The following is a 22,834-nucleotide window of genomic DNA, read 5'->3' as shown; positions in this document are numbered from 1 at the left end:
TTTGCCTTGCAAATATAAAAAAAAGATATGCTTTTAAATTCACAACTGCCACAGCCATACCATATCTAGAGCTAAACTGAGCCATCACATCCACTCCACCACTTTAAGGAGCACAAAACCTCCACACAAGAAGATAAACAACACTTGTGACTAAAGCACAGTCGTCGCTTACAATAAAAAAATGTCCCTTACATACACGTCTTCACTTAAAACCGAAAAAAATAAAATAAAATGTACAAAGCTCCTTCAAGCACAGAGACGGGAGAGACTTTTATCTGAAACGTGATCAAAGCCTCGAGCTGCACAGGTAGTGCGCGTCTAAAGCTGCAGAGCAGAGGCACATTTAACTTCAATGGTAAACGCTGAATCCTCAATGGAAAGATGGGAGGAAAAAAAATAACAATGCAGTTAGTTACGCCGTCTACTAAACAAATTGTGGGGGAGATCGGCTGGAAAAAAAAGAAAAGAAAAAAAAAAAGTTCAAACGAAAACAGTGAGGAAGAGAGGCAGAAACCACAGGCTCGTATGCACAGTGTGCAACATGGCAGGACACGTCAGTACAGAAACAAAAGATTTACTGCTATTGATACTATTTGTATCTACTGTTGTACTTAATTAGAACCACCTCGTTATGACCTATCATTATCTTGTTAGCACACACCATTACACTGTTGATCAGCTGATCTCTCCAGGAAACATCTGGATCTGATAAACATCTGATGAGCACTGAAATACTCAGGTAGCACACTTCATTGTGCCACGCCTTCATTTTCACAATAGGGTTTTAATAATAGTTTATATATGCATAGATTATCTGCATATGTGCCGCCAACTGGCAGATAACATCGTTATTCATAGTTTATTAGTATTGCCCTGAACTGTGACACTTAATATATATAATATATACTGTATATGGATGATATTGATGGGGAAATTATCTTTATGAACCTCCAAACTCATTTACAAAGTAACTGATCATAATTGAGCCTGAATGAAGGTTTATGTGAAGTTCCACGGCGATATTAAATTCCCTGTGTTGCCTTCAAATACAGTCAACTCAATGCAAAATCCTGCAAATATGACAACCTCTGCCAAGAGGCAAAACAAAAATTACAAATTCTCCACATAAGCAGAAGATCATTTTCAAATTATTGCCTTACACTGTTGAACCAAACACATTATACTCCATTAGAGCTGTTTTTTTCAGTGGAAATGATGAATCTCTAGGCATTAATCTGCTAGAAAAGGATGGTATTGGGTTAAGTAAAGATGCCACTGAAGCCTGACTCTCTGCGTTAATTACAATGGCACTCATTCAGTCCTATGGAGGGACCTCCCAAAAACTGTCGCTCTCCTCAGCTGCTCTTCCTCTGCACCCTCTCTCGCATGCAGGGCCGACAGCAAAGCTCTCCAATTTCTAAAGCGGTGCCGGGCACAGTCTCAAATATCAGCTCAGGTTTTAATCTGACCACCTAATGGGATTATTCAGACACCGGCCTTCATTACACACATGAATGAGAGAGCAGAGCCAGGTCACCCCTGCTCGAGAACACATCCTCCCACCAAGTCCAAAGAGGGGTGAAAATCCAGGGGATTGAAGGAGAGGAGAGAGAAGGGAGAACGTTCTCCTGTAATCCTCTCCTCTACCCCTCACTGTCTTCCTCTGCGAGGATCAGTTTTCCCGCCCATCAGTCCCCTTATTCAATCTAAATTAGGGCAGCTTTTTGCCTTGCATTTCTAAGGCGGCAAAGACTTGATATTTACCACTTAGAGAGGTGAAAAACACAAGGCGAGACCATTAAAGTTACCAAATAGTGGCAATAAAAGATGATGCAGCGAGCCTTCAGAAGCGCACTCCATCCCCTCCATTTCTATAAAAGGATCAAGTGACACCACCTCTTGACACCAGTATTTGAAGAATGTGAATGTCAACACTAATGATTTAAAAATATGTTATACTTCAAACAAAACAGAGACATGAAAGCAGTTATAAACATTCAGGTATTTTTCTGGCTTCTCTTGGTCTCCGCATCTCCTCCGGAGGAAACCTTGGAAGTTGCCGTGCCGAAAACGAGTGCAGTTTTTTTTTTTTTTACAGGAGTTAAGATGTTTTACTAGAGGGAGAATGGAAGGGAAGAGTGTTGAAGTATTCAGATGGCTCTACCTGGGTAATGGGGGAGGGGGGTACATTAAAAGCAGCTGAAGAAGCTCAGGAAACACCAGGAAAAGCTCATCAGATTGCTTGTGTGCAGTGGTAGGAACACACTGCTTTCATTCTGCAACTCAAAGACGCATGTTCACAAATAGGACTGCCTGTTCTTGACGTGTTATCCAGCACACCTCTGCTGTGTACTCAACTCACTGCGAGGTCACATCACAACACCGCCTCCCATTCAGCGCGCAGGGGCCTCGTGCGCACAACAAGATAACAAAATGGCAAAAGAAGATTTCTCAATTTCCCCGCCATTGTGGCTTTGTCGAGGACACGTACTCTGTGAATGTGAGTATGTGAAATTAAGAGTGGCTATGGTACAAACTAATCACATTACAGAAGCACTAATAATAAAACGCATTTGAAATGGTTAGGGGTACGTATGGGTGTTTGACAGCACGGAGGTGGTAGGAGGCGTTCCACCAGCACGCCATCGCTACCGGCAACACCTGCCAACAGATAGATAAAAAAGAGCTCAAAGCAGCACAACAACAGCCCTGATACAGTTCCAGGCAACAAAAGGCAGTGTCTATTAACACCACTCTGGAAATATGCAGATAGTCGGGTAACCTTGAGTTGCAATGACTAAAATGTACTATTGAGATTAATAGGTGCCAAGATGTGCTATGAAAGGCTATAATTCAATCCAGGGACATGATAGATTTATGCAGGTAATGAATAACATGAAATACTGCAGCTATTCAAACGCTGCAACCGTGCTGTTTGGTATTACATTAATCACTCTATTTTGAATGTTCACATCTGACTTGATTGAGTGGATGATTTACTTCATCCAAACATCTTAGTGACAAAATCTGTTTCCTTCACAACTTGATGATGAGTTCTCCCTCTGAGTCATTTCTGTAAAACACAAGTGACTCTTTAAGAGAAACAAATGGGGCACACTCATTAAAAAAAAAAAAAAAAGAAAAAAAAAAAGCCATCTTGTTGCGGAAATGACACATCAGGTCCGAGCCGGAAAACAACATACAGGGTTTTGTGTTTCAGTGTAAGCCGCAGTATAAAACAACCAGCAGCAGCAAATATTCAAAGATATTTAAGAAGAGGCAAGTCTGAGGCAGAAGTGCCTGTAAAGTAGAGGAAACTGTTTCACAACTCTGTCCTGCAGGTACAGTTTCTGGGTGTGCTCTACTCATGTCTGCACATGAAAAGAAAGAAAGACTCTCATTCCTGAGTCTTAGCGCAATCACTTGGACAAGGTGTTATGACAGAGGCTGGGAAAATGAGAGAGGATTTCAAAGAGTGGTACAGGGTGTGGTGTTTTAATATGACTAAATGAGGAACACGCAGCAGACAACAGAAGATGAAAAGAAAATAGAGGGCTACTAAGACGAGGAGTGGCAAGTAGAAAAAAGAAAGAAAGAAGATGGAGCGAGTGTCTTTGAGAGGTTGGGGAGTGACAACAGAGAGTAAAGGATGGTATAATGAGTGAGTGAGGATGAGGACAATCGGGGAGGGGGATGCATTAATTCAGTGATTCCAACAATCCTCATTACTCCCCTGTCTGAAATTGCCAGTGGTTGTGAAGTCATGGAAATATAATGCTGCCACAACGAATAAAAGCTCATCACTGACAGGATTTCAACGTGCTGCCTGGGGAGTCGACACCGAGGCAAAGTTCTTTTTCACCCCATCATATACTACTTTCCAATACCCACCATTTCTTTCTTTCTGTTTGTCAACATGTCTTTTTTTTTTTTTTTTTGATTATTTCACAGAAGGCGTGAGTTTATCTTGTATACAGGTAAATGCCACTAGCGCCATTAAAACCTCCAGAGAAGTAATTCAAATTCCATTTGCTGTAAAAAGCCAACGGATAAGAGGCACCAGATGTGCTGGAGGAGATAGCACTGTGAAATACTGGCATCAAAACACAGGTGACATCATCTGTGACATGTTGTGAACATGCAGCGACTTGCAGAATGGTCCTGTCACACAAGGCACAGGCTTCTCTTTGTTTTCATCTCCACGCACCAGAAGCGGTGCGTAATCTTTATTGGCTGCCACTCGTGACCAAGAATACCACAATACTTGACAGACTGCGGATTACGTGTATGGTTGTTTACATTTGGAATAAACTATAAAGTCATGTCAACAATAAGCATGACTACGATGGCAAATCACAGCAGAGGTGCCACAAAAACCATTTCTGTCCTAAATGATTTCAGATTTCCCTTGCCGATATAACATGGTCATTTTGTGCTACGAGTGGGTGTAACAATCATTCTTAAAGCGCCTTTAATGACCAATGAATATTTACACCGGCATCTAAACACCAATGCTCTTTTACAAATCATGTTTGCTCATAAGGCACCATTATTAATGCATCTCTACATTCCCTGTTAGCCTGTGTGTGGCTCTCCTGCTAAGCGGAAGTGCTGTAAGGGGGAAGTTATTGGATCAGCAGACACGCAGCAAACAAATCTAGATGTTAGTACGTGTTAAGCCAGGAGAGGTCGGGCCACGACACAGCATCCTACCCTCAGCTTCTGCTCTGTTGTTTTGTTTTTTTCCCCCCATCTTGTGTTTTAGTCTCCTTGTTGTTATTTTGGAGCTGTGTGTGTGTAATGAGTGAATCACCACGCAGCATCAGCATCAGCATCAGCATCAACAGCAGCAGCTCTGGAGCCAGTGGTCAGACCCTGGGACAGCGTCTGACCTACTTCATCAGGCTCTCAGGGAGGCGTGACAGATCCAACACCACACGGGTGGACAGAGAGAAGGAGGAGGAGGAGGAGGACGGAGGAGCAGAGCTGGGCCGAAGGGGCTCAGCCAATCCCCCTGCTCCATCTGTCTGCCACATCGCTCTCCTCTGCATATCCTCCGGAGAGAAGAAACAGCAAGCCATGCAGAAACAAATGTTAAGATAAATCACTACGATCTCAGCTGCTCTGCTCTCACATGCTCTCCCCTGGTGACATTTCCATTTCACTCCTCTAGCCGGGCTATCTCTTTTCTCCAAATAAAAAACGAGCCGCAGCCACGATGTCTTCCCCCTCAGTGCTTTCCCTGGCACAGAACAGCACAGCAGAGGCTTTATGGGGCGGCCTATGGTGTGTGAGCGCGGGAGCAGCTCATGCTAATGTCTCATTTGGATAATGAGGTGTGATCTTGGCAGGATCTGAGCAGCGAGCAGCCCCTCCTGTAGCGAGGACGTGGGGGCTAGAAAGTCGCTCTATCAGCCTGCAGACCCAAATCATTCCATGTTTTTTTTTTTTTTTTTTTTTTTTTTTGACGCCTGATCGGGAAGTTCAAGGGTGATGAGAATCTAGCAGGGAGAGCAAAGACCAAGACTGTGAATATGCTCCTCAACCTGCCTGACAGACTGCGTCTACTTGAAGTGAGGGTGTAATGATATACAAGATATACACGTGTGTGGCCTTTGGATCTATGAATAATGCAGACGGTGCGATGTGAGAAAGCGACAGCGCAATGTGCTATAGCGCACAGATTGAGACAGACTCCACCATGACAGGCGAAGACAAACAAATTTCACATTGCTTGGGGAGCCTTTGCAAAGCTGACATCATAATGTCTCTTGTCTCTGTCAGAGAGAAGAAAGAGACAAACGGCTGCATGGAGCAGCTCTGCTGTTAGATGTTAGTAATATATGGTTCGATACTTGTTCTATTCAAGGATGCTCTCGCCTCGGTCTCGCAAGTTTTATTACGCGAAGCGATCAGTGCGATATCACGTTGAGAAAACCGTCAGACCCTGCTGTAACGGAAAGAGTAACACGCCTGTTTCGCAGCTGATAAAAATGAACCACACCATCAACACCTCGAGTTATTTGCAGTTTTGCTGGTGTTTGTGGAGATCAGCGAGGAGGGACTGGAAGTGTTTTAATAGAAATCACAGGAGAAAGTCCGACTTTGGAACATTCCTGTAGATTAAATTCTTTTGAAAGCCAACACAGTTTTGGATTGTTTTGGGGGTTTGGGAGCCCCTGCGGACAATAAGTTGAAGTTGCCATGAGAACCAACTGTGAGCTTCTTGTCACAACATCTCCCTTAAAGTACCATGAAATGGTATTATTGTGTCTCTAATGTGAAGTATTTTTTGTTGTAACAAGACAGTGGGGAATCAATCCTAAGTGTAAAACAGTCGGCTGTAAGTTACAGAGAGAAAAGGAAGTTTAATTTGATAGGACAGGCTGCAAGGCATGACTGTTGTAGTTCAAGTGTCCATTTCATTGGATGTTTAAACCATCCACATCCTTAGCTGCTAATGTGTTAAAAAGAGAGCGAACCAGAGAATGGATTTTGGCAAAGATATCTTGTAAAATGTGAACTAATGAGGCTGATACCTGTCTAATAAAAGGATAAATGTCTACTAAATGTCTAATTGTATCTATGTAAATTTGGTAATATAATCTGACAATAGTAAAAAAAAAAAAAAGTGTGTTACGCAGCCATGTCTAGTTGTAATAAGTTTTATGACAATTATAACATCTAATGTCAGCTCACAGCAACATCTCCTGCACAGTAATTTAAATTTATGCTGAGACAGCTCCCCCTGCCACTGCCAACCTGCTGCTGCTTCCCTGCCAAACTGGTAGCAAGCATTTGGAGTCATTATATAGACATAGCTAATGTTCTCGGCAATGGCCTCATTTACTTTCACTGGTTATGTGGAGCCAGTAAAATTAAAACGAGATTGGTAAATAAACAGTGAAAAAGTCCACACGGGTACATTTTGAAGGATGTCAGCCCCTCTCGCTACCACTACTGTCTTTGCATATCATTGTACTGCAGGACCTGGAGGATAGAGAAAGTGACAAGCAGAGAACACCAGGAGCCGTAAACAGCCCATTTCTGGATTCCACTTTACCTCTGCAACTAAATTCCAAAAACCAAACCCAGTGAAGCATCTCCATCAGTCACATGGAAACCTTTATTTATTTATATTTCCATTGGACTGCTTATGTTTTATTCATCTCATTTTCACCATGTAGTTATGATTTTTTTTCTCCCCCCCCCCCTCACCTCTTCTCTCTCAACTTCATTTTCTCACACGGGAAGGAACTATTGCTTGTTCAGGCGAGCGTGAACAGATGCCGGCACCGGTTGCCTGTGCTTACAGAAGGATCCATCCTCACGCTTTCTTGGTAAATTGAAGAGAACGCTCCCACTCCATCCAGTTTAACCTGAGTGGTAAAGCCCTGTAGCAAAGCTGACTGCACCTCTGCTCTCCAAAGCAGCTCGGTGCCACAGCTCCGACAAAAGGAGGATGAAAGTCAGCGCTGCTGGGCCATAAGTGGAATCACCGAGAGGTTCACATACTGTCTGACCCCCGGAGCTGATCTGATATCACCGCTCGCAGCTGATCCTGCTAATGTGGCGGGAATTATTCACTGTCTTTCCCTCAGTTCGGCCCTCGTCTCACAAAGATTAGCGCTGTTGTGTGGGAGAGTCAAGGTTAAAAAAAAAATATCTAATCAAGTTTACAAGATTATTTGTGTGGGTAAACAAATTAATTCTGCACTGAATGTGCTGCTTCACTGGAGGAAATTTTCCCACGTCACGTTAGCTGTGAAATGCCAAGAATAAAACCACACATCTCCTTTCTCAGGGGTGATAATGACATAATTGTAAGGCCATCCTGACAAAATGGTCGTTCATCACGTCTTATTATGCTCTGGGAAGAAATTTAAGATGGCAGCATCGATTTGTTTCGAGCACAAAGAGTGTGATGTTGGAGGAGCTGATTATCTTAATGAAAGGCTGATTCTGCTCTCTTAAGATGGGGAGGATCTTTGAGTTTAACCACACTGCTCAGCTCTCTTCCTGTGGCTTTTTGCAGCTGCAATATTTTACAGGAGTGCATGTTTGACTGGCATTCCTATTAGACAGTGAAACGCTGCGGAGAACGAATCGTCAAAAAATAACTTTCAATGTGAGGCTGTTTAATTGTCTCTTGTTTTTTAACTTGGCCTCTGATGCCCGTTAGTAATTAGCTGATTAATCAGATCTGACGACTTGTCAAGTTTCCCTCTGGAGAATTCTGATCTGAATTTGAATGAGGAGAGGTATTTTGCTAAGAAAAAGCCTATTACACCAAGTCAGATTTTATTTATATAGCCCAATATCACAAATCACGAATTTGCCTTAAAGGGCTTAACAATCTGCACAGCATTAGGACACCTTCTGTCCTAAGAAGCTCACCTCTCTTGTTATAAATCCTCTCCCTACCCTCGCCTCCTGCTCTTCTCTTTCCATCAGACTTCCTTTTTCACCTTTTTTTCTGAGAATGAGGATTGATTAAAACAGGAGAGTGGTTCATTAGATTCTGACAAGCGACACCATATCTGCAGAACACATGTCCTTGGAGAAAGCCGTCTTAGCCCATGTGGCTTACCGTAGTCGATGCCATCTCCACAGCAAACACTATCCCCAAACTAATTGAAACAAGGTGCTTCGCTGGCCCGCTATCTGCCGGGGTGACAGTTATGCGGCTCTCGCAAATCCGTCCGTGAAAACTGAGGAGCTTGATTAAAATGTGCCTTTCTTAAGTGCTCCATCAGTGTTGTTTCCCAGTGTGGGAAAATAGCTTTTCTGTGATACAAACAAGTTGTCACGGACATTTTATCTTCCACTGACACTGGAAGCAGGGTTGTCTCCCTGGCAGGTGTATATTGCCGTGCCAATCTAAAAATCTACTTCAAAATGAAAACAAAAAGTGCTACTGCCAAATCCATGCATAATGTAGCTAGTGGTGTTTACACAAATCTTGGTCTTGATGGTGACAAAACTATGTACAATGGTGGGATGAAGGGCTTGATAGCTTCTTTAAGTGTCTATTTGTCATTGCTCTGATAGAGTTTACTGAAGGCTAAAAAAAAACAGCTATGATGGCTGAATTATTGACTCTAGAAACACACAACTCTCCTGAGTGCCTCTAAATCCAAAGACTATTAAAATGTGCCCTTTAACAAGGAAACAAAATAATTATTTCATGCTCTGATATTGTCAGCCCTGGTAGCTCTGTGAGCTGCTGAACAAATGTACTGCAGCTATCAGTTTGGTCACCTTCCTTCTCTGCAGACAACACTTGGCTAGAGTTTACTGAGGCCCAGTGCTGCAGCCTTGAACAGCGGCCAGCAGTGGGCTCTCTCACCTGCCATGTCTGAGCCGCGCTTGTCCAAGACTGTTGGGAGGCACAAAGATGCTCTTTGAAGTTAATGAAGCATCAGCATACTTCTCTACCTCCACCACCCGGTCATTATGCACAGCCAATGTCAAGGCTGCACAGAGCACTTCAAAGAATTAGTAGGTAATGCCATGCTCACCCTCGAGTTCACCTCTAACAGTTTATTCATGTCATCATAACCGATGCGAAGTCCACCACGAGCTGATCTACAGTCATAGAAATCTCCTCCAAACTGAAAGATTTCTTTTACACGTGTACATGAAGCTTAATGGCGTTCAGTGGCGGTGTGAGAGATTATGCTGACATGCCCACATTAAGACAAGGATAGGCTAGCATTTCACAACGTCAGCAAGGAGCACAGTGTATGATCCTATTGTAACATATCCATGTTGCACCTGCATGAGACGCAAGGGCAGGACAGCTCTGCCCCTGTCTGTACACGCCGCTGCACCCGGCTCTCCATCCTACAGCACCAAACCATACTAACGTCTGACAGTCGAGCTGTTTTGCAATTTGACTGGGCGCCATGTTTGGAGCTGAGGCTCTGAACTGTGGAGGGGAGGACTGGCTCTCCTCCCTTTAACTTGTCACTGTTACTATGGGAACTGGCAACATGCTTTTACGGCTCGTATGGGACCCTTTGGGATTGCATCCTAAACAGAAATTCATGTCTAACAATATAGAACGACACTTGCATCCAGCCAACCTATGACTACAAAGGAACAGACCACCAAGTGCTTTGTGACTATATATATACTGTATATACTTAGGATATGTTCTGGCATGAGGGCACTTACAGTATAACTCCAAATATCAAGGATGGAGTTATTTCAGGCAAAGGAAAAACACTTCAAGTCAGAATTATGTCTCTGAATGAGACGTAGAAAACCAAGGCATAATGACAGGAAGTAACAACCATGTCGAGCTGAGAACCACAGAATTAAAATCAGTCATTGCATTTCCTTTAATCTACTGCTGAACATTTTTCTCAAAGTTTAAAAAAAATAAAAAATTTTAGATTTCAATTTTGTATGCAGACAAATTGAAACTGAACACGCTCAAATTATGTACCCACGCACTGCTCACCTCAGTCACTCCATAAAACTATACGGACAAATGATGAGAATAAACAGAAGGACTACTGGGACAATAGCAGTGTGGTTTGTTAATTTAAGCAATCAATGAAAAAGCAGAAATAGAAAATGACTTTAGTGCCATTGTTTTGCCTTTCAAAAGGGATACAGTACTTTATGCTTGGCAGTACAATCTTTTCGGAACACAATTACTCAATACAAGCTGGTGCAGGGTGATTTCCTGAAGGTAGATTACTTCCTCACTTTCCTGTCTGATAAGTAAAGGCTGTTCAAGCCCCTTTTGAGATCTCTATTATCACACCACTAACCCGCCTACATTGGATGCAGGTGCTGACATCACATCCTACAAAGCCGCTTTGTCCTAGCCTTACCCTTAACAGTAAGAATAGCACGCTGAATGAGAAGAAACAGAAAAGAAGGTATGCAATGATACTGTAAGGCACAGCTGTTCACTTCACAGCAAGCACAGCGTTCCCAGAGACACAACATGAGTCAACATGCAAAGCAATGCAAGTTAGAACACCCCCGCTTCCCAGAAACCCAGCAGCACAGAGAGTCAAGGGGGGAAAATCTTACCATTCTGACCAGAGCAAAACTGTGACAGTCTCCCAGTACCACACACACACACACACAGCTTGTACCAATAAGAGCAAGATCCCCACATCTTGTATACGTTTGTAGGAAGGGCTTTGAGAGCAAAATATCGTCTCCTATGGATAAGAACCCAGAGGAACCACAGTGCGTGTGTGCCAACAATTATGTGGAAGGCAAGGGAACTGAATCAGTTTTGTTCAGCATTTTGTTTTCCCCAGAAGACAGACGAAGAGGAGACAAAAAGAACGAGCGCAGAGCTCAACTGCGAAAGAGGCACGGGCTGTTTGGAGAAATGTGAGCGTGATGCGAGCAAACTATGATCAATACAGTACCCTCACCTCAAACCCCCATTTTGCTTGATGTTATTTTAGGTGCTGATAATAGACCTGCTTTATATCACTCCCACGCATGCGCCTGGGTGCGTAACAGGGCAGGCTGGGAGGGAGCGGCTTTTATGTTCTCACAGTGTGTGTGTGCATGTGTGTGTGTGTGTGGAGTTCTCATACACAAACACAGAGGCTTTTTTTTTTTCTCCTCTAACCTTCCACACGGTGCAGTAGGGAGCCGCACAGCTCGGGCAGGTGGGAACCACATCGAAAACATAGGCGGTCTGCTCCAATCACCCGGTCTGTGCTTGTGCATGGATGCTTGTGTTTATTTGTGCGGATGGGGGTCTGATGGTCCCAGACAACATTTTTTTTTTTTTTTTTTTGTAGGGTATTGTATTGATGCAGGCCATGCCAGACTCACTGAAGAAACAGAGAACGGAAAAGACTGCCGCAGACAACCTACCTGTGATGTTGACGTCCACGATGCCAGTGCGAGTCCCGATGCCGTTGGTAGCGTCGCAGACGTACGTGCCGGCCAAGTCGTAGGTCACCGGCCCCTTGAAGAACAGGGTGTTGTTCTTGATCTCCACATTACTGGGCAGGGAGCCGTTCAAGCTGTGGAGAGAGAGAGAGAGAGAGGCAATAATACAGACACCATAAAAAGGCGGAATTACACCAGACCACAGAAAAAAAAAAAAAGAAAAATCCCTCTCCCAGGAGCAGCAAAGCAATTCAAAGCGCATGAAAAATACAGTCTCTAGTGCCAAACAAACCTGAATGTGTGTGTGGGGGTGAGATAAATACCAGGAATATTTGACAGCGCTATATTTCAGCCGTCATCCATCAAGTCCAAACAAAATTATGAGGACAGGGAATCCCAGCAGGTCCAAACAGGTAAGACATAGCTGATGCCTGAGGACACTGAGGGTTTTTTTGGCATGTGAAATACAAAACAGACAGTGGTGGTGGGGTTCGTGGTGGTGGTGGTGGTGGTGGTGGTGGGGCTTCCTTCCTAAACTACAGCACAGCTCACATGGCTGAACTCAAAACTCAGGGGAGCTGTCAAGAGAGGCAAGTGATCAAGCGATAAATGCAGAATCTACCAAATGCTGAGCTGTCAATGGGAACTGGAGCCTCTTTCTCCTGCCCGAGATGTTTGTCTTCATGGTTCGCCGTCTCTACCGCGTTCTGACCCGCTCGTGTCCTTTGATCAGGTCAGCACACTTTGAGGTCATGGATCATGAGCACACCAACCACTCCATTCTATTATCTAAACCCCTTTTATGGAGCCCGGAGGCAGACAAAAAAAGAAAAACGGTATCAAATTGCGTCGCAATTAGCCATTTCCTGTTGCCTCCCTGTCGATAAGCCTCATCAGCTGCTCTGAATGGATCCAGCGCAAGTAAAGCTACAAACACGACAGCGATAATATTAAACAGGTCTCTGGTCCGATTGTGGTGAGCTGCTGCTGGGTGTTGGTGGCAGTTTTGGTTTCTTCAAACAATAAAAGATGCTGCAAAGACTCCTGGGCTCGCTCTCCGTCAGTGAAACACTTTGAGATCCACTGGTGCGTGAGAACATTAAAAACAATGAAATGCTCCATTTATTATAGTGAAAGAAAAACAAAATGACATTACACAGGCAACAAAATTAGACCCCATGCTAACAATGGCCACACATCAAGCACTTAAGCTACACTAAACAGGCCTTCAATAACAGCCTCTTCAGCGATAGGGGGAGAGAGAAACAGTGACGGGTTATTTGTTAATTAATCAATCATAAAATGTAAAATACAAACAGCTGGTCCATGTGTGGTTAAATTAATTCCACAGGGAGCATTTTCAGGACACGGCGGTATTAAAAAAAAAAACAACTAGATTTTTCTCTATGAGCAACAAAGTGCTCATGGTTCAGAACAAAAAGTAATAAGAAGAGCTATGGTTGAGTTGTTTTTCATTGGCCACCGGTGTGATGGGTTTGCAATGGAGCTGCAAACAACCCTCAATACAGTATGTCACGATTCAATAATCAGTTACCTTGTGAGCCTCTATCAAATGCTGTTCTGCAAAGCCCAATTGATTTGCTGCAGAAATGAAATGCTAGCAAACTGCGATTCACCACAGATTCAGCCACAACCAGAGATGTCTGCATTTGTATGACACATATGAATGTGTGTGTGTGTTTGTGTGTGTGTGTGTGTGTGTGTGTGTGTGTGTGTGTGTGTGTGTGTGTGTGTGTGTGTGTGTGCACGGAGCCTGAGGGACATCAAAATGAAAGGCTAACAAACAGCTTGAGAGGGATGCAGATTCTTTGAGGACTGGCTGGCCTGCGCATGTGCATGCATTTATGTGATGTGTGTGTATAGATGTGGGTGACTCAAAGACTCTATACATCAACCCAGGATCCAGATTTCACTTTAAGCGGCAGGATGTTGTGGAGATGGCTTCAAACTTGAATGTAGAAAAACATATATATGTGCCCCAGGCGCCAAAATCTGAAATTTCACTATTATTTGTATTCAGGTCTCAAAAAGACAACTTATTAGAGGAGATTATATTACATATTATATTCATTAAAAGAAGGAATAAAGAATGCTCTCTGGACTTCAAACTAACAAGTAAGTGGCATTAAAGGATGGTGTCTTTTAATCAAACATCCATCTGTTTAGTTGGCCTGAAAAGCTTTTGAACATTCATGTTTAATGTGGGATTTCATTCTGTTGGAATAGCCACAGTGTTTCCCTAATATGCATTCAGATTATGCGCGCTGCTGCTGAAATTCCACATGGTTAATTAATATTCATGACAAAACGTAACCTGGAGCTAGTATGAAACGAAGGGGATCCTACCACACACCCACAAACAAATACAAGCACGCACAGTGTATGCACATAATACCTGCACACTTCCCCCGATTACTCACGTCAAGTGTCTAATTAAACAGATACAGCTATATAGTACGACAGAGTACCGCATCACTGACATCTGTAGGGAATATCACCGAACCTTGTGGAAATACTGCACATCCGTGGGGTTGGTACGCCATGTGATCAGAATATGAATAAAACTATTTCGATTCATTTGTGAACACAAAATAAAAATTTGTGCCCGAGTCATTATCGAGAAATTAAATATTAAAATTTTAAGCAAATAACTCAAAAGTGGTCTAATTTATTTGTACATCATTTGTGCACATTTGTGCAAGCAAAACAAACATCTGCGCTTCTCACAGTTCTCACAATTTATTAATCTGGTGTGTAATGCTCATAACTTGAGAATTAATGAAGCAAACATGTTTGTTTTGCCTGCACAAACCTGCACAAATGATGTGCAAATGAATGAATTGCCACTTTGGAGTCATTTGGACATGAATGAGGTGCTGAGGCCTGCGCTTAAAAATATAATGTTTAATTTCTCACAAACAGTGCGAGCACAATTTTTTTTATATGGGGTGCAAACTTCAAAGAGGTACAAACTTAAACTAAACTGGTGTAACTTTGTCCTGCACACTCAGCATTTTAGTCAAAATACATATGAATTTCCAGACTTCAGAGTCTGAAAGACTGGCTCATTAAGTTTATGTTATGAGATTATCTATGTGTTGAGGCATTTCATTCTATGGGATTTATTTCTACAGCGATCTGGGCCTCCAGAGCCCTTCAACTGTCAAAAGCTGCTGGGAAATTGAACATGAATAACTCCATCTGTAACGGTTCTAAGGCCGTTTTCAGCTATCCCTCCACCAACGCACGTAAATAAGTGGCAGGATATAACGCGCTTAGGGAAGCGCGCACAACAGCCAGGCTTCTGAAATCCTGAGGGAAACAATGACCCAGAGACAACATTAGCAATATTTAGTAACTGGTTATGTTAAATAAAAAGATGCATCAGCCTTTGAAGCCTCTGCGGTGTCAGGACTGGCTGCTCTGATGCTTGAGAACAAACCTGACTTATATAATTTAAAGGGGAATTAAGTAACGTGAGTTTTATCCACAGCTATTAGTGACCGAGGAAGTGAACCAACAGTTCTCTCTGGCGGCTTTTAATCGGCATGAATAATAGAATCACATTTTCAATAGAGATAAGTAAGCTAGCTAATTAGAGCAGAGTTTGAGGTAATCACACTGCGAACAGCCGTAATAACAATAATACTGACGCTATTATTTATAGCATCCCATATCTGCGAGCAAGTCAAACTGTATCATGCTAACGCTGGAAAATGGCTTTTCAGGGAAACAAAGGAAAGGAACGTATTAAGTCTGAAATCTTAAAACACAAGTAATTGAGTTACTTGTGATAATAAACAACTCTGCAGCCCTCCCTTCCCCCCACTAACTATTCCTAGGCCTGTTGAAAGCTCCAATACAGCAGGGCGAGTCAAAAATGCCCTACAAACAAACATCTCAAAAACAAACACTATAGTTCAAACAGGTTGTGTCCTTTTTTTACTCTCGTCTGCTGTTTCACTGCAGCTCCCCATTAACCCATTTTGAGAAACAGCTTTGGCATTGTGCTCTAAGAAAGAACAAAAGAAAAAAAAATCAAAAGGTGTTTGGATTGTGTATATGCCAAGGCTTTATGCACACTCCACACACACAATGCAGAGAAACATGAACAGAAAGTTTGAAAAAGTGATTGCTGATGTTACAAATAAAGACTTTTTTTTCATTTTAGCTGCTGCAATAATGCAAATGATTTAGAAAAAAAAAACTTCTCTGAACTCAATGAATAAGATAAACACTATAACAATTGATTGTCTATGGAAATAATGTGGATCTGTATCAAAGTCATTAACATTTATTGGATGTGGCTACACCTTTACCGCACGTGCGCGCGGGTGTGTGTCTGTGGTTAAGTGTGACGCAATCCTGCCGGCCTGTTCCGGATCGTTCCGTCACAGTCCTGTGCTGACCTCCACACTGGAGCCCTGGGGAACCTTCACAACAGATTTGGCATCTCATTTTCAGTGCAGCAATGGCCGTCCTCTCCTATCTGTCAGCACAGTGCCCTCGTCTTTCTAGATCACATCTCCTCACCCTCCTCCTCTTCTCTCCCTATCTTCCCCTATCTCCCTACATCTCCCTTTGCCAGCGATAAAAAAAAAAGAAAAACAAACAGGGCGAAATCTTCTCTGTCTTGTCTTCTTCCGCTGCTGCTGTGTTTACATCAGTGTTTCTGCCCTGGAAGCTAAATCTATACATAAGAAAAGAAAAAAAAAAAAAAAAAAAGAAAAAAACCTCCACATGCCTCATTAAAATCTAACAGTGGCCCACTGAGAAGATACAATGAGGGCACAATGCTCTATTAATCCACATCCACTGAAGTCCACTCAAGACATATTTTTCAACTCAACCATCACCGGGCAATTACAGGGCAAATTGCTACATTTAGCTGTTAATTTTAACCTATAATACTTTGATTCAAAACCGTGATTTGCTTTATATTCAAAGAGCTGCACTCACTTTTCTTTTTTTTTTTTTTATATATAAATTTTTGTGTCTGACATCAAAATGCTGTGAAAAGTTTGATCAGTGCAAATTAAAGCAAACAGCCCTGTGTTCTAGTTGTATTCCTTCCATGTCGCTGTGCTATATATTTAAACGGCATAATTTCTACATGACCAACTTTCATACCGTTACTCACAGCAGATCAAACCTGGGGTTATTTGGTGAGTCCCAGAGGCCTTGAAAACATGTTTGTATCTCTTCCTTGCTTGTGTATTTGCAGCGATAGTCTCTGAGGCAAAAACACTGATGTCAGCCCTGCGGTATGCCAGCCTAATCCACTGCTCCTACTCCGGCTCCAGCTCCAGCCCCCTGCTCTGTGTGTCAGGGACAAACCGCTGCCTTCTGGGCCCTCCAGAGAGCACAACAGCACTAACAATGACGCTTTCGTACCCCTCTACCTGCATGCTGGTCCTCAGACTTCAAAGCAAAGAGCCCCAAAAGCAAAGCTAACCGTGCTCTGTTTGCATTTATCTCCCAGTATCTGTGACCGTCAGGCAGATAGGGGTGTGTGTAGCTGCTGTAATAGGCCCATTGTGCTGTGCCTCGGGTCCTAGTCTTATCTTCATTACCCGTTTTATAAACAAACAAATAAACGGAGACACATTTCTGGTGAGGATGAAGGAAGTTTCTGTGTTTTTATCTTTGCAGATTACTTTGTTGTATATGTATGCCTTGAAACAAATGTTAGGAGGGAACAGACTCCATTAGCCTGGGCCATTTTATAAAATAGTCTTCCACAAAAACATTTTTTTTTTTTTTTTTTTCCAGTAAGAAATCTAACGTGAGAGAAACAACACGTAGCCATGCTGTCTTGTCTTCGGAGCCTTAAGGGCTTTTAGGGTTTAGTCAGACTCACAGTTTCCACTGGTAGATTGTGACAGGGGGGTTGGCATCGGCCCTGCAGGTCAGCTGAACATTCTGACGGTTCAAATACCAGTTCCCATCAAAGCCCTCGATCTTCACGTCAGGTTCATCTGCAAGGAAGGCACGAAGACGTCAGCTCATCCCTCCACAACATCACACAAGAAACATTGTTTTATCATTGTACCTCTGCTGAAGCGTATCAATAATCCGGCAGTGAGATCATTAGAGAACAGTGATGCTCTAAGAACAACAGATCCATTCATTACTCTTGTAAGGCAGTGAAATCATCCTGATTATAATGTGTGTCCTTTAGCTATGTGCGTATATCATCCAAAACTGTAAAATGTTAAACTGTTGCGTTTTCAAAATCCCATCCTTTGTTGTAAAAAGTTCAAATTAACTCGACTCATGGAATAACAGCTGGGTGAGGTGTTGATCAGCTCCGTTTATTTGAACAACAGCTGAAAACATCGGAGCCGTTTCCTCACACCTTTAACCATTTGAGCTGTGCTGCTATTTTACACTCAAGCTGATGATTCAAAATACAAAGTAAGTAAAGTGTAATTTGATGCACACCTGTAAGACAGATGTGGAAGGGAAGTAGTGAAATTCTGCAGTGTCAGCACAAAGTTGATTAAAAAGTTCCTCTGAATAAATGTATATATTTTTAAAGTTTTGGATTTTAGTGGTTTTATCTTGAGTAATTAACATAAAATCTATTTTTTTTTTTTTTTGGGGGGGGGGGGGTCATTTTAAAAATACAATTTACTTAGAGGAAGTCTGGTGCATACTACATAAGCTTATTTGTGTATATTTCTCTTCACTTGCTGTAACTGGAGGGTTTCTGAGCTGTGTTTACAAAAGGACCTTGTTTACTGTAAACTATGCTGATCCGTGTCCTCTTGCAACTGGACACACAACTTTTGAGTGCATGACATCACAAAGTAGCAGATTAAAACAGGTTTGAATCCATCAGCTCTGAACAATACAAGGCTGGAAACCATCATATAAACGGAATTAGCATTAGCATTAGAGTTTTAGGAAAACAGGTTCTTACACTGCACATTGAGCACCACGCTGTCCGTGATCTTCTCATTTCGGTACGTCACGATACACGTGAGCCTCTGTTTGTGGGTCTCGCGGCTGGGCACCACCACGTAGTTGCTCCGTACCGTCACCGTCCCATTTTGGTTGCGGGTCTCCTGGAAAGTGGCTTCGCCCTTCAACCTGGTGTCCCATTTGATCACACTCGGGGGCTTGCCATTGGCCGATACACAAGTGGCGACGGTCATCTTGCGTTTCTGAGGCCTGGCCACAATCGTGGGCGTCGTCAAGGTCATACGTGTCATGGGCCGAGCTGCAGAGGAGAAAAGCAATCAAATTAGCGAAATGAAATTAAAACTCATTAAACAAAGATTTTGCCATTTTTGCTTTCAGTTTCAATCTTACTTTAATGTCTAATTTTGTCTACTTCATCCACAACCAGCCTTAGATTTGATGAAAACCGCCATTTGAAGTAAATTAAACTGCGAGGCTGAGATGAAAACGGTGTTGTAACTCAAATCAGGCGAAGTTTTGCTTCTTTCCGCCCTCAAAGCCAAAGCAGTTGTCAAAGCTCTCACAGATGTAGAAGCCACTTGCCTACCCAAATGCACAGTCATCCAATTTGAATCCTTTGTGAGTTGCCAATTAGCAATCTACTTTTAGTACATCAAAAGGCAGGCTTGAGCTTGAGCGAATGCACAACTGAAAGAGATAGGCCATGAGGAGGCTTCTTTGAACGCTGCCAGTCAGTTATCTGCACACAGGTTCCTGACGTTCACTGAGCCGCAGAAGCCTAAAAAGACCTGAGAGGCTCAGTGACACAAAATGGGGACTCAGAGCTAACAAGAAGCTCTTGTTAGGCAACAGGGACTACTTAAGCCAAGAGCTTTTTCTTTACTGGGACTTAATGGAAAACACACCAACACTTAATTTTGAATTAGATCTTTAATCAGAGTCAGCGCACAACCTTTTCAAAGCTGCCTCTCTCCAAGATAAACTACATCTCAGGCCCTGCTTTTTTTTCTCCACAAGATGAGATTATTCAAGCCGAATTACACACTCTGAAGTGGCCTTATTGATTTTCGTCTAACCTGCCATTTTTATTGACTGCTCTCTGCGGCGGTTTCCTATTTTATAAAAGCCATATGGGGCAAACTGGGATTGGTGTTAAACGACACGTCACTCCAATCATCACATCATGAATCCGTCACAATGATTTTCATCTCAGCGCCGAGCATGTACACTCTACGAACGAGACCCTTGTAGACTCAACCAAAATATGGCAGTCAGAGAGCTTCAGAAAACAGAGACAGATCTTCTGTTCTGAAGGAATTTAACCTATTTTACAACAAAGCCTGTGGCAATGTAACATTGAAGTGTTTTCTTTTAGTCTCTAAAAAGGAAGATGTCAGTTTGACCCTGCTATCTGATTCTGAAAAATGTTCTTTTTCTGCCTAAAGTCAAAGAGAAACAACATTAGAGTGACAGGTTTAACATCCTCAGACTGCTCATCAGGGCAGTGGTAACATGTTTGAGAAAATTGCTCCTTAACTCATTTTAAGATGTAGCTCCTGATATTTTTTTCTGTTATCTTGGCTTAAAACATAATTACACATTCATGATTCACTGCAACAATCTTATCTGTACAATCCATCTTTCTTCTAAAACGTGCAGAAACTTAACTTAAAACAACCAATTACTGACCGGGGCGTATAACCCTGGGCTCCAAAGTCATCAGATTGTGGCTCTGACTGTAGATGCTTTTCTGATATTACACAGTGATCCTATTTCTTTCCATCTCCGTCCAGTGAAAATCATGTATCTCCAGATTTGGTGGTTTTAAATTTTTTAGACGAACTGAAGGATTACAGTTTTCCTCACTGGACTGAGAAAATTCTACTTCTTCTTCAGCCAAATACAATAATGTAAAATCCCAGTGAATTATGGGGAAAATGCATCATCACAAAGCTAAAAAGAGGACTCGCAATTTGTTGGCAAACAACACCTTGGCAATATAGACTTCATCAATAAAAGTTGCTGAAAATGTTGGTGCGACTTGTAAGGGGTCAAGCTTTTAAAGATAGTAACTTAAATTAAAGAAGCAAAAATGTCTTGTTTGGGCCAAAAACACATTGAAAACCTATGCTGAGTGTCCAACTACCGCCTCCATGGAGATAAATCAGGCCGGGATAAAGGAGAAAACAAATTCTATGACAAAAAAAAAAAAGAAGAACTAAAGTTAAATTGCTAACATTCAGAACTCCACAGAGGACCAATGTTCTGACTAAAACACAAGATATTGCCAGTTTTATCATTCAAATTGCAGCTGTTGTAGATTTAATCCTACAGTAAAGTCAGTAGTAATCTCCAAAATTTTAACATTTCACTATTTCTCTATGAATTCTTACCAAATACAGTGAGGTTGACCATGTTCTCCCGGTTGCCCGCAGGAAATGTGGTATACTCGCAGATGTAGGCAGCTTCGTCAGACAGCTGCAGGTTAGAGAACACGATGGTGGTGTCCTCCAGCGAGGGCGTGCGATGACGAACCGCAGCCTGCTTGAAGCTGACCCGCTCCTTGAAGGGCTGCAGGACTGACACGCCGAGGGCCGGGTTGGCTATGGCCACGTTCTGTTTGGTGCCGTTGAGCAGCTTCTGCCAGGTGACTTGAGAGATCTTGACTGGCGGGTTACTGTTGATGAAAATGCAGCGCAGCTCCACTTGCGAACCCACAAAGCCAGACTTACTGGGGTCCATCTGTACCATCTGTCCGTTGCCAGCTAGAAGTAACACAGAGAGGAAAGAAAAAAAAAAAATGTAATTACGATTAACAGGTGTCCAAGGCCAAGCAAAGCACTTCATTCAATAGCAAGTACATGCACTGAAAGTCAAGGAGTCAATTCGGCCTCCTAGGTAGTACATGCACACATGACACTCAGAGGGAAACTCATGGATTCCGCCACGCACTCCCCATATGCTACCGGAAGCGCCGTCTGCTCCCTATACATCAGCGTAAAAAGTCGGTACGCGGCGGTGGTTGTGTGCAAAAATGCTGGGGGGAGTTGTTATTAACATAATGGGCACATCTATACAACGCTGTCTTTGTCCACGAGGGTGCTGTTTCTGATGAGATGGGAGGGCTGAGCGAGAACCAATGCATCACTAATGAATGGGTACAAGGGCAATGAGTTGGAGCCAAGTCATCGTCTGCTGTGCTCACCCTCCACCTACCCAGCAACACACTGGCTAGGCCCATTGTAATTTTAATTACTTTTTACTCACAAATACTTCAATGACTGCCTGGAGCTCCTATTAAAAGAAACAATGTGGAGTCCTGTGTAGGCACTCAAAACAATGAGAACACACACATTAGCTATATAAAAAAAAAACGCAAGTAATTATGCCCTTCTCCTTACTATCTAAGCATATGAGGAGTTTGATAGTAGAAAAAAAAAAAAAGTCAATTAGCAAAGATGGACCTTCTGTAAACTCGCCTGTGGTTTAGTCTTTCATGCTTATGTTGACCTAAACTGAAGTGTCAGCTCCCTCCTCTCTCAGGCTCATCTGCTTTTTACTCGATGCCTGGTATGGCCACTGATTAACAGTTGACATCCTTGAATTAGACACTCATTAGACCACCTGCTTTTTATCTAGAACTGAAACAGTTCGCTGATCGACAGAAAATGAACTAATATGAGATAAATATGAGAAACATTCAATAGTTCCAGCTTCTCAAACTCGAGGATTTTCTCTGTTTTAGATCATTGTCAACTGAATACCTCAAGCAGTTCTTGTCGGACAGACAAAACAAACACTGAAGTTTTAACCTTGTTACCGTGAAACTGAGACGAGCATTTTGCACTATTTTCTGACATTTTACCAACTAAATAATACAAAAAGTTTGAAGATTCATCCATATAAAATAATCATTGCAGCTCTTCTTTTATCAACAACACTTCCTCCTCACGTCCTTCAATCTGAGTCTTAAATGCAGAAAAACATCTAGAACCTTCATTTACAC

At 42.5% G+C, this 22,834-nt stretch overlaps 1 protein-coding gene across 1 annotated transcript in view; it reads right to left on the bottom strand.

Moving 5' to 3' along the window:
- nectin1 (nectin cell adhesion molecule 1) overlaps positions 1–22,834 on the bottom strand; it is a 73,216-nt gene that overhangs the window by 2,012 nt on the left and 48,370 nt on the right. Inside the window, exons 2-5 of the mRNA XM_022761498.1 lie at positions 21,222–21,593; positions 18,827–19,126; positions 17,762–17,879; positions 11,863–12,014 (exon numbers count right to left, since the gene is read on the bottom strand). Of these exons, the coding sequence (XP_022617219.1) occupies positions 11,863–12,014; positions 17,762–17,879; positions 18,827–19,126; positions 21,222–21,593 (942 nt within the window). The remainder of the gene's footprint in view (positions 1–11,862; positions 12,015–17,761; positions 17,880–18,826; positions 19,127–21,221; positions 21,594–22,834) is intronic.

This window comes from Seriola dumerili, unplaced genomic scaffold (genome assembly GCF_002260705.1).
Source record: "Seriola dumerili isolate Sdu_G_001 unplaced genomic scaffold, Sdu_1.0 BDQW01000413.1, whole genome shotgun sequence".
Classification (NCBI taxonomy): Eukaryota; Metazoa; Chordata; class Actinopteri; order Carangiformes; family Carangidae; genus Seriola; species Seriola dumerili.
This window is presented reverse-complemented; position numbering and strand designations above follow the sequence as displayed.